The sequence below is a fragment of the Lynx canadensis genome, chromosome A3 (genome assembly GCF_007474595.2).
Source record: "Lynx canadensis isolate LIC74 chromosome A3, mLynCan4.pri.v2, whole genome shotgun sequence".
NCBI classification, from domain to species: domain Eukaryota; kingdom Metazoa; phylum Chordata; class Mammalia; order Carnivora; family Felidae; genus Lynx; species Lynx canadensis.
The window spans coordinates 49,440,478-49,452,961 of NC_044305.1; the positions used below are offsets into that span (position 1 = coordinate 49,440,478).

Genomic DNA, 12,484 nt, shown 5'->3' on the forward strand with positions numbered 1-12,484 from the left:
TATTGCCTTCATTGCAGGGAGGAAAAGAAAGAAGGGGGATGGGAGTGAAAGAAAGGAAATTCTTTCTTCACATTTAATTTTTTTATCTGAGGCAGGGGAAGGGGCAGAGAAAGAGAGGAAGGGAGGGAGGGAGGGAGGGAGGGAGGGAGAGGGAGAGAGAGAGAGAGAGAGAGAGAGAGAGAGAGAGAGAGAGAGAATCTTAAGCCGACTCCACGCTGAGTGTGGAGTCCAACATAGGGCTTGATCCCATACCCCTACGATCATGACCTGAGCAAAAATCAAGAGTCAAACGCCAACTGAGCCACCCAAGCACTCCCCCCTTCCCCACATTTAAAAACAAAGCTTCTACCAAAAGAACTGGGCAGTGGGACAAGAAAATTCCATTTCCAAGAACAAGTGGGGAAGGACTTAGGTCGATTTAAGGCTCAGCTCAAACACCACCTCCTACTAAAAGCCTTTTCCAATATCCTAGCACACAGTGACCTCTCCCTCCCTGTCACTCCATGGCTCACACCATTTAATGCTTACTTACCTGCCCAGTGGTCTCCACTCTGGGACATAATGCTAACTCTGCAAAATCCTCCCCCATCTGGGTCACAAGTCCCTGAGGACAGGGACCATGTGCCTAAGATTCATTTATCACGGGGTTGGGGTGGAAGGGCGCTATCATAATTCTCTCCTTAGCAGCTAGAAAAATCTTGAGCAAGTTACCCCAGTGTGGATTTTCTCACTTATTGATTTGTGGTTCGTCTCCTGGGCAGAATGTATGCCCTGTGGTATTGGCATGGTTTCTGTACTGTTCATCACTGTGCTTAAGTTGCAGCCTTCATTTCCACATCTGTAAAATGGGAAGACCAACCACCTCACACTGGTGTCATGAGGATGAGATGAGAAGAGATGTTCCTAAGTACAGATCTACAACTCAGGCCTGACACTACTCTGCAAACAGATAAGCAAAGCCTGCCGGTGGTTCATGGGTTTTGAGTTGTGTTTTTTTTTTTAACTTTTTTTTAATGTTTATTTATTTTTGAGAGAGAGAGAGAGAGAGATGGAGCACGAGCAGGGGAGAGGCAGAGAGAGAGACACACAGAATTGGAAGCAGGCTCCAGGCTCTGAGCTGTCAGCACAGAGCCCAACTCAGGGCTCAAACCCATGAGCCTTCAAGCTATAAGATCATGACCTGAGCCTAAGCCAGCTGCTTAACTGACTGAGCCACCCAGGTGCCCCTTGAGCTGTGTTTTTTAAAAAAGATTACAATAGGATTATCATTTCCATTATAAAGATGGCACACACTTATGTAGGGATTTTCAAGAACTCTTATCAGATGTTTAAGTACATCCCTCCCCCTCCCCAACTTTAAGTGAACCCACATATGGAAATTCAATTTTTTAATCAAAAGAAATGAGGGAGTTAATATTCACAAAGGGATTCACAATGGGTTTTCTTTAAATAGAAAATCTCCCTGTCATAAATTATATTTGCCAATTTTCCAGAAGCATCTGCTATTTAAAGTAAGTTGTGCGTCTGACAACTGGGAAGGATTCAGTGTCTTCCGGAGGACATTCCTCCTAAGACCTGGGGTTAGACTTTCATTTAGACTTCCTTGAAAGACTTCAGAAAAGTTACTTTAACCATTGACAGAAAAGTGGACCACAGAAGTGCAGCATCTTCCATTCTCAGTGTGTCTGTCTTCTGAATTAGGGGAGGTGCAATTGTAAAGAGGAGAAAAGTATAGCAAAATGGTTTCCACAGCTGCAACTCATGCTCCAAAAAGCATCCAGAAATCTCTGGATTAAAAATAGTTTTTCTACACCCTTGCTTAAAAGTAAGAAAACTCATATTAAAAAAAAAAAAATCTGATTCATTGGGGCACCTGGGTGGTTCAGTCAGTTAAGCGTCCAACTTCGGCTCAGGTCATAATCCCACAGTTCGTGGGTTCGAGTCTCTCATCAGACTCTGTGCTGACAGCTCAGAGCCTGGAGCCTGCTTCCGACTCTGTGTCTCCCTCTCTCTCTCTCTGTCTTTCCCCTGCTCGCACTCGTCTCTCTCTCTTAAAAGTAAACAAACATTTTAAAAAATGTTCAAGGGGCGCCTGGATGGCGTAGTCGGTTAAGCGTCCGACTTCAGCCAGGTCACGATCTCGCGGTCCGGGAGTTCGAGCCCCGCATCGGGCTCTGGGCTGATGGCTCAGAGCCTGGAGCCTGTTTCCGATTCTGTGTCTCCCTCTCTCTCTGCCCCTCCCCCGTTCATGCTCCGTCTCTCTCTGTCCCGAAAATAAATAAACGTTGGAAAAAAAAAAATTAAAAAAAAAAAAAAATGTTCAATAAAAAAGTTTTTAAAAATCTGATGCAGAATTTGGTGTTCAGAAAACAGAATTTAGTTGTGTGTTTTGCAACCAACACACATCATTACCCTCCAGTTCTGCATTTGCAATTTCCTGACATCCTGAGTTTATATGCCACAGAGCAAAAACCTTAATCCGTTGAGCCCTGCAAAAGACAGAGCCAAATTTCAAAGACTGGTAAGAATCCTTTTTAGATACTAACCCTTTATCGGCTATGTCGTTTGCAAATATCAGAGGGTAAGTGGGTATGGGGATGGGTGAAATAGGTGATGGGGATTAAAGAGTACACTTATCATGATGAGCATGATTGTACACCTGAAACTAATATAACACTGTATGTTAACTATATAGGAATTAAAATAAAAAACTTAATTAAAAAAAGAATCTTTTTTAGAATCAGTTTTAGGTCTTGGCTTTCCACAGAAACTTGAAAAGCAGTTTTATGTAAATGTAATAGAAGCAAATCAGTAAAGCCTGGATACTCTATCTGCCCTGCTCAGGGGTCCTCTGACACCATGACCCCACCTGACACTCTAGCTATCCCAGAGCCCCAGGATGGACTTTGAGAGCCATGTCGGCCACCAGCATGTCTTCCCAAGCCTGCTTCCCGCTTATCCAAGACTGATCCAATGCAAACTCCTATGGTCTTAACAGAAAACGTCATTCCCAGTAACACTGCTGAAGGCCAAATTCAAGGTCACAGGCTTCCCCATGATTCATTAATAAATAACACAAGCCAGTGATTGGGTACAAGGCCTCTCACTTCTCACTTGCTGTTAACCACGGCCCCAGGTGTCCCCAGGTTGTTCCCTCCTGGTCAGAAGAAGCCTAGCAGTTTCTGCTTTGGTCTCTGAGACCACTGGTCATCAGCATTCCCCGGGCCCAGCAACATGCTGTGACAAGCCCTGTGTAGGTGCTTTGGGCCACAGTTCCAGCTGAGCCCAGCCTGCAGTCATCCCAGCCTAAGCCCCAGACCTGGGACTGAGAAACAAGGCAGATGCAACAGCCCAGACAACCTTCAGGAGCAGAAATAAGTCATCCCCAACAGGCCTTGTCCACAGCCCTGAGCCACAGAATCTGCAAGAGTAATAAAATGGTTGCTACCTTATGCCAGTAAACGTGGGGTGGTGGATATGCAACAATAGTAATTAGAACAGAGTTTGGTTATACACTATCTGTACTTTACAGAGGAGGAGATGCATACGAAGAACAGTAAGGGGAAAGTAAGGACTCAAACCTAGGTGTGATTCTAGACACACCCAGGACCACTAAACTGTACTGCATCACTCATATACCATTTTTGTTCGTTCAGCAGAGTCATCTCCAGGACACTAATCCCAATCCTGCCCATTTCAAAAGTGCCTTCATCTGCCCTGGTTTGGGGATGATAGGTCAGTGGTTCTCCACCTTGAATGTGCATGTAGGGCTTGTTATGGCAGGGCCCCACTCACTGGGGTTCTGATTCTGACAGTCTAGCATGGAGTCTGAGAACTTGTGTTTCTAAACAGTTCCCAGGTGATGCTGATACTGCTGGTCTGGGGACCACACTTTGAGAACTGCTAGTACAGTTGCTAGTACCCTGAAGGGGTAATGGCAGTTTTGAGAGCAATGCACCTTTGGAACAAGCCATCATTGTGCTATCACACAAACAGATCAGGCCAAAACACCCCCACCCCTTCCACAACTCTCTAGATGGTACTCAGGGCAGCTATGGCCTGGCCTGATCCTCTTCCATAGTGTCACCTCTGTGATTTACAGACACTGGCAAAGGACAGAGATATCCCAGGCAGATGAATGGGTGGGCATACACACTGGAGGAAGGAAGCTGCAAAAAGCTGTCTCTCTCCATAACAGTTTCCTGAAGCTCAGCTGCTGGCTAGGCAGCCATAAAGGAGAAATAAGTGAAGGAAAAAGAGGCAGAAGAATTCCTGCTGACCACACCCAGCTGTGACTGACTGAGGTTCACCAGGCCCTAGGTACCTGCCCCACAAGGTCCATCCTCACTCTCTTATCAAAGAGTAAGAGGCTGCAAGTACGCACAAGCTAACCATGAATGTTTACACCCACTTCAGGCCTTCCACGTCCAAAAGCAGCCTCAAGGAGCTGCACTTTATGCACCTTCCTTCTGTAAGTCACTGTCCTCCCCTTCAAAGGCACATTCCACCAACTCTGCAAACCTAAGGGTTTGGTTTTTTTTTCCCACTTAGTTCAAGGACACTTGTTGCTGACTCAATTTTAGAGAAAACACTTAGCTAGTAAGTGACTCATTTTGATTAAACCAGCAAAGTAATGTACAGTATGAAAAAATACATATATGGTCCAAAGTTCCCTTAAGTTTCTTTGCCGGAAAAATAATTGCCAGGCACTACCTATAATTTTAAGACCACTTCAGAATGTAATAAGTTAAAATCATTACTACCTATTGATCACCAATAAATGCTGGACTGCTCCATACTTTCTGGCACTCTGTCCTGACAACCAGAGTAGCAGGTGGGCATTATCACCCCCAGTTTGCACAGGAGGAGACTGAGGCTCTGAATAGAAAAACTTGGTGGAGCTGTGCCAGACAGCAGATCCAACCTCCAAGTTCAGACCCTGGCATGGCCCTGCGGTGAAGACCTGAAGGCCCTTTTCTTAAACACCTCCCAGAGCCCATCTAACTCCATATTCCCAGACAGGAGGCAGCCCCTCTGACCACCGCACCTGCCTGCAAGTCCCATCCTGCCCCAGCAGACCAACACCAGGCCTACCCTGCCTGGCCACTACTGCCTCCAGTTCCTGGACCTTCTCCCCTTGTGGTATGGGAACACAGTGTTCCCAATCCCAAATCTTAATGAAACTATAACAGGATTCAATCTCAGCAGATACCAAACTGGTTAATGGGGTCTCAATCACCACCAGGTCTGAAGCAAGTCGTGGGTCTTCCGGGTGCAGCTGAAACTGTCAGTTAGGAGACACCCATTCCATCCTTCCCACCCACAGTCCCAGAAGCAAGGAAATAACCGATTCCTACTGTTGGCTCAGGATTTGTTCCTACCCGAATGCCTTCCACTCCTATGTTTGTTTACATGGGTAGTTTCTCCCCAGGCAAGTCGCTGGGCCCCGCAACTGGCGGTGACAAGTCAGACACTTATCGTTTTTTGCCTCCCCCAGGGATAGGAGCGGGCAAGTCCTGACGGACACCTCTGCGCCCCAAACCCTACACCCCAGCCTGGCACATAGTTCGCCCGCAACTCCGCAGGCGCGCGCTCCGCAGTGCGGTGGAACCAAGTAGTTCACTCTGGAGGCAGTGGAGACAGGAGCCGCGCTGGGACAAGGCCAGCTTTGGGGCGACTCAAGCTCATGCCCGGAGGTCTCCACAGGTGCGTGCGGAAGCCGGGAAGGTGGAGTCGGGGCGCGGGGTTGCAGTGGCAGTTGGAGCCTGCCGGGCTGGGTAGGATGGGGGCGGGGATGGCGAGGCGCCACAGTTGAGAGCTCGACTAGCAGAAGACTGGAAAAAGGGCCTCCCGTGGGGCCTGACCCGCCGGGCCGGGGACGGCTGGGCCCGCCAGTTTCTGTCACGTCCCCTCGAGACGCGTGAGCTAAAGGCGCCCTGGGTCCCCGGCAACCCACTCACCAGACACGTTTAACTGGCCTCCCAGGAACCAGCCGATCTTGCCGCTGCTGAAGTCACAATCCCAGACGGTGTGATAGGGGGTGTCCCAGACGAGCATGTCCCGCGCCAGCTGCCCCCAGAAAGCGGCGGGCTCTCGGGCAGCCTGTGCGATCTGCGCCTGGTATGAGCCGGGCTGCGCTGCGGCTGCGGCGGGGGCGCTCACCCCGCGTAGCGGCCTCACGGGCTGACCAGAGCGCCAGCTCAGGCTGCCCAGGAGTCTCCCCAAGCTGCGACCCAACCCGCGCGCAGCCATCTTGCCCGACGCCTGGAGGCACTCTTGAGCCAGGATCTGAGGCGGAGAGCCGGAGGCGCCCTTTGGTGTCTCCGCGAGCCCCGCCCCGTCTCCGCCCTCCGGCCACCACCCACTTCTCGGGGCCCGGGTCCTGTAGGGACCTGCCTCTCTCCCGGACCTGCCCGGGTCCCACCCTTTCTTCTCCGGCCTTTGAGAAGGGGTCCGCGGAGGAAGAAGCGCTGGGGCATGCATACGAAAGGGAGGGCCGCGGCTCTCGCGGGACTGCGATGCCACAGCCCCCCTCCCGTCTCTTCGCTCCCGTCCAGACTCTTGGCATCAGGCCAGGATGTTTTGGTTTCAGTTTGTGGGTCTTCAGGATCTGAGAGCTGCGCCACGAAAAAACAAAACAGAACAGCGACCTGTTTGCGTTGGGGAACGCAGGCTCCCAAGCAGTGGCTCCCGGAACCGTCTGCAATAGGAAGGAGCCAGCGCAGAATGTGACTGGTGGAGAGAAGCGCGCAGGTGGGTCCGAGGACCACCAAAGTTAGGTCGTTTCAGCATCTCATAGGTTGAAGTCAAAGTATTAATCCCTTTGTGTACCCTTGAGAGTGAGCCAGTCACCCTGCCAGGCTGGCCCATGCCCCACCCCCCAACACACACACAAGTGGCTCCCGTGGGCCAAATGGGCTGGTTAGTGATCCTTGGGCCAGGACCTTGGTCCGGAGTCTGATGTTCTTATCAGCCAGCTGCCGGCCTCAGCCCTCGCGGAGGTCACCTGCTAAGGGGAGGTGAGCGAGAGTGTAACAGGGAAGCAAATGGCCTACTAACCTTGGAAACATGAAGGTTTCTCCCATTGCTCCAGCGTCTGTGGCCTGGGTTCAAACGTTGACTTTTCGAGCTCTGTGACCCTGAGCAAATTTCTTAACCTCTCTGTGCCTCATTTTCCTTTTCTTCAAAACAAGAGTAACATCTCTTTCCCCAGGGCCTCAGTCAAGACTAAATGCAGTAGTATATGAAAAGTCTAGCCTGGAATGGGCACAAAGGAAGCCCAGTGGTGGAGGCTGTGTTCTTGTTATCAAGCTAAGAAGGAAACTCATAGAATCTTGTCTCAACCAGATACTTAAATATTTCAACACCCAAGGAGTAAACACATACTAAAGAAGACAAACAGAGGGGAAAGGGAATTTGGAAAACTGGTTGGTTGAGTTCTTTGGGTTTGGGAAAGATTACTTCCTGTCAGCTGTAAGATCTGGAAAGGGAAATATGATGCAGAAGAGGGTCTTTTGGAGGAGCTTCCACTGGAAGTCAACCCCAGGCCGTGTGTGTGTGTGTGTGTGTGTGTGTGTGTGTGTGTTTGTGTGTGTGTGTGTGTGTGTGTGTGTGTGTGTGTGTGTGTGTAATGCCTGTCTTCTGCCAGAGAATGAAGGATTTTAAGGCTGGTAAGCCAGTGACAACAGCTAGCACTAGACATGTGCCTTGCTCTATGCCAGACGCATCTTTTACTTAGCTTAAAAATTATCTAGGGCAATCAATTTCTGTTAATTACCAACCCCCTGGTGGAACAAATGAGGAAACTGAGCCCAAAGAAATAAACAGTGGAGGAGCAGCAGTAACATCCAGCACCCCCGCTCCTTCCTCATTATCTGCTTCACCATTTGGCCTGGATCTTCATTTTAATAGAACATATAGAATTGTGAATGAAGATTATAACTGTGGCAGGGGATCCCAAAGATGGCTAACAACATTTCATCCCCTGTAAGTGATGATGTACACTCCAGCAAGATGAGGAGCCTGTCCCCCACCTCTTGAATGCAGGCTGGTAGACTGCTTTGATGCTGGAACACAGGGAGCACCCCTCTCTGATGGACCTAGGTCTAGGCCCTGTGAGACCCTAGCCACAGCCCCGTCTTTCTTGGAACCCAGCTGTGATGCTGTAAGGGAGCCCATATAGCCTTCCAGAGGAAGAGACCCCACAATGAGAACAATGAGGAAAGTACATAGAATTGACTCAACTTTAAAATAGGAGCACCTGGGTGGCTCAGTCGGTTAAGCAGCCGACTTCGGCTCAGGTCATGATCTCGCGGTCCGTGAGTTCGAGCCCCGCGTCGGGCTCTGTGCTGACAGCTCAGAGCCTAGAGCCTGTTTCAGATTCTGTGTCTCCCTCTCTCTGACCCTCCCCATTCATGCTCTGTCTCTCTCTGTCTCAAAAATAAATAAACGTTAAAAAAGATTTTAATAAAAGAAAGAAGTACATAGTTCTTGTTTCCTTCAGGTTGCATAAAGAAAAGTGATTATGTGTACATAAAATATTTCAGAATTCGGGTGGTACAGAATTGCACTTCCTGCAGCCCATTACCCAAGAGGTGACTTGGAGGAGCTTCCTCCTGAGTGTCACAGCCTTTGGGGCCCCTGAGGCCAAGGCCATCCCTGCTGCCTCCAGGAAGCCTATCTCCCAGAACAAGGTGGAACCACTCTATCCATCTGCCCCTGTTATATCCACAAGACTGCTTCTGTGGAGCCTCAGTGGTGCTGAGAGAGAGCAGCAGGACTTCCAGGAAGTGCTAGTCACATTTTCTTCCCAAGAGGCCCCTGGGCCAAGCCCCTACAGCTGAAAGATGTACGTTGGCAGGTGCAGAAGTAGGGAGGCCTGAGAGATTTTCCATAGGAAGCTGGGGCTTACTTTGTATCTACCCTGTGGGGTTAACCCAACATGCACAGCAACCACAGAGCAAGAGGGTTCACCACCAAAGAACAAAACAGAGAGGAAGTGAAAACCAGGACCACCTCCAGGTGGTACTGGGTTGACAGCGAGTGTCCTCCTGGATGTGGGGGACCCTCCATCTGAAGGCAGTGCTGCATATACAGCAGCCAGACATTGTGGCGGGTGTGTTCTCTGTCAATTCTAGTAATATGCTAACTCAATTTCATCAACACCAAGCCCTGGAAGTTATCTAGCCCTACATGAGTATGAAAGGCTAGGGTGTCATTTATCCACAAACCCACAGAAAGGATTTATGCTCTTGGGTTCACCTCCATAAGACCCCCTCCCCCTCACACACAAAAGCCCACATAGTCAAAAGCATCGTCAGTAAAGACAATGGCATCTCTGTGTCTAGTAGTCATTGATAGCTGGAAGAACCAATCTTCTAACTGCTAGGGTCCACAGGGCCAAGGGAAGAGAGCAAGGCTCCCTGCACCCACGTATACTCTCCTCAGTCTCAGAGCTGCCTCTCCTGCAGACACCCTTGCTGTGGCAATAGCACTGCCTGCTCTCACCCAATGGCAGGCTGACGTTATTAATGGTGATCATACAGACACAATGAGGGTCCCTCCAAGCACCAAGTGGTAAGAACTTTGAGCCATTGGCAACCATCACCCATGGGTCAAACCCTTGCTTCCTCATTCAGCAGCCCTTGGGGAAGCTGAGTAGACAGACAGCGTTGGACAGGGTGCCAAGAGACTGGATTAGGCCTTCAGTTCTTCCCCCCAGCCCACCATGTGGCAAGCCCCTTGATGTCTCTAGGCCTCAGGTTTCTTATCTACAAAATGAGCAAATGTAGCAAGTTCTAAATCCTTTAGCTCTAAAATTCCAAGCAGTGTATTCTTCCTCATAAGAAGATGCCAGATTTAATATCCAAAGGGTTTTTTTGTTCTGTTTCAATAAAATCATAGCTTCTGTTGGTATGGGAAACTTAATGATAGATTTAAAGACTGTTGCACTTCAGGTTTATGGATCTCATGCCCTATCCCTTCCCCATTCCTTATCTTTCTTTGGCTTCCAACTCAGTAGACTGCCCCCAGCCCAGCTCGATGGGCACTGTCCCCATCAGATTAGGACAGCCACTGTGTCTCACACTCCTTTAGGGCTGAGTGATGCAGTCAGGAGCACTGTTTGTGGTTTCCTTTAAAGTTGGCACAACTAGAATTGGCTTTATTCTGGACAGAAGTGCAATCAGAGTTTACGTCTAATGGGTTTCTGATCCAGCAGCTTCTAAGAATGGCAGTCAGTTCTGCCTGGGAAGGTTTTTATTTCAACTTGCATAAAACAAAAAATTGAGGGGGTGGACAGCTAGAGAAAGTGCTCTCAGCTCACTCTTAAGAGTTTTCTTTGAATTCAAATGGTGACTAGTGGAGAGATAACAGGAGGAGGAGGAGGTTTATTTATACTCCAGAGGGCAAAGCAGATGAGACAGCCAAGAGCAACACTGCTCAGAGAAGCCAACTCTTAAACCAGGACAGTCATCCTGAACAGTGTGTGGATTTCCCCATGTGCCAGGAAGGCCCAGTGGCCATTTGTCCTCATGGTTCATCCTATGGGTTCGTCATCTGGCAGAAGTCTGTAGAGTCCACTCACTCCTGGTGAGATCCTAATGCCCACCCTGTCCCATTCATGGTTTCAGTCCAACAGATATCTTTGCTCAGAAGCTTGTCTGGCAGTGATCACCCTGGATGCTTGGCTTCTCTGATGCAAGAGTCTATAAGAGAGGAAGGCAAACCAGGAAGAACTCTTTGGGCAGGTCTGAGGAGTTGGGCCCCTTTTCCTGCCCCAAGAGGGCAATGGCAGCTGAAACCACTCTTGCCATCTCTGTTGTGGCCATGGTAATGTCTCCAGGGGCTCTCCAGCCTCTTAGCTCAATCAACCCAAGTGTAAGGGTTTACATACACGCACAGCTTTGAGACAAAGACTGTGGCAGGAAAGGGGTCAGCCAGCAAACATGTGCTGACTGCCTGGAATGGACACTGCTTTCTCTGGGGCCAATCCCTGTGGGTCCCAAAGAGAGATTAAACAGTGTCCCAACCCTGAAAGCACCCACTGAGTGTCCAGAGGATGTGTATTGATTGCTATATTGATTGATTGGATGGAAAAATCAGTGATAGAAAATACAAAACTAGTATCAATCAAATTTCTGACAGCAAGGACTTTGAGAAAGTTCAAGCTGGCCAACACTGCCACCTGGTGATAGATTCTATGTTTAACTTTTTTTCATCATAAGTGTACTCTTTAATCCGTATCACCTATTTCACACAACCTTCAACCTCCCTCCCCCCCTGGTAACCATCAGTTTGTTCTCTATAGTTAAGAGTCTGTTTCTTGGTTTGCTTCTCTCTCTCTTTTCCCTTTGCTCATTTGTTTTGTTTCTTAAATTCCGCATATGAGTGAAACCATATGGTATTTGTCTTTCTGACTGACTGATGTTATTCACTTAGTATAATACTCTCTAGATCCATCTATGTTGTTGCAAATGGCAAGATTTCATTCTTTTTTATGGGGAGTCTACATGTAACTTTAAAGTTACTTCCTATCCTGACTGGGAAACCTAATGATTATAATTTACAGGACAGGTCAACCAGAAGAACACAACACATTCCTTGAAATCATGTCATCATGAAAGAAAGTCCAGAAATATTTCCTGAATAATGACACCCCTTGATAGTCTTTGTCTCTTTAGTGAGTTCATGAACAAAGACTGACTATGTACAAAGCAGTGTGGCAGTCCTGAGCTCAAGGGACAGACACTCTGGTTAAGGAGATGAGACATCTGTTATATATGACCGGGGGAAGGGGGGGCGGTGGCGGTGGGGGATATCAAGGTGGTAGACAGGGTATATGAAATAACTGAAATAATTTATTTGAAATTCTGATAAAATGGGAAAAGATAGACTTCATGTCTTAGTCCATTTTAGCTGCGATTGTAAGGGTTAAATTGTAGTGTAGGGCTAATGCTTAGCTTGAAAAATAACAGCTTTGTGTTGACACTGAAGGTTAAGAGATAACAGCCTTGCTTTGCTCTGGTAAACTAGGACTCATACTCTTGTAAATTAGGCTTCACCAATTAAGGAAACAAAAGTTCAAAGAAAAGAGCATCAGAGGCAGGGTCAAGGAGACCCACTGGTTGCAACTTAGAGGCAGAAAGTCTAAAGTAAACACCTCATTAGGCAACTGTTTCTAACTCATCTGGAAACTGTTTCTTTGTTCTGTTCCCAGGTGATGATAAAACGATGTGATCGGTTATAAAAACTCTGTACCCGGGCTGTTCGGGGCCGCACTCTTATCAAGAGTGTTGGTCCCGATCGGTCGGCCTTGCCTCTCATTGTAATAAACTTTCTTGTGACTGTCGCTGGTGCCCGTAGCATTCTGTTTCAGGAGTCGTGTGGATGCAACACTATACAAGTACCACCAACTGGTTGACTTCAACACAAAAGTTAATTTCTCATTGTTCTGGAGACTGGAAAATCCAAGACAAGGTGCCAG

At 48.3% G+C, this 12,484-nt stretch overlaps 1 protein-coding gene across 3 annotated transcripts in view; it reads right to left on the bottom strand.

Moving 5' to 3' along the window:
* The window catches only part of ACSS1 (acyl-CoA synthetase short chain family member 1), a 61,459-nt gene extending 55,158 nt beyond the window's left edge, over positions 1 to 6,301 (bottom strand). The window contains exon 1 of one of the 3 annotated variants that reach the window (XM_030310232.1): positions 5,961 to 6,299. In XM_030310232.1, coding sequence (XP_030166092.1) covers positions 5,961 to 6,252 — 292 coding nt within the window. In that variant the 5' untranslated portion in view covers positions 6,253 to 6,299. Of the gene's footprint in view, positions 1 to 5,960 lie in introns of all 3 variants that reach the window. The other 2 variants (XM_030310231.1, XM_030310233.1) reach the window with 2 other exon arrangements.
* Between the last annotated feature and the right edge of the window lie 6,183 nt (positions 6,302 to 12,484).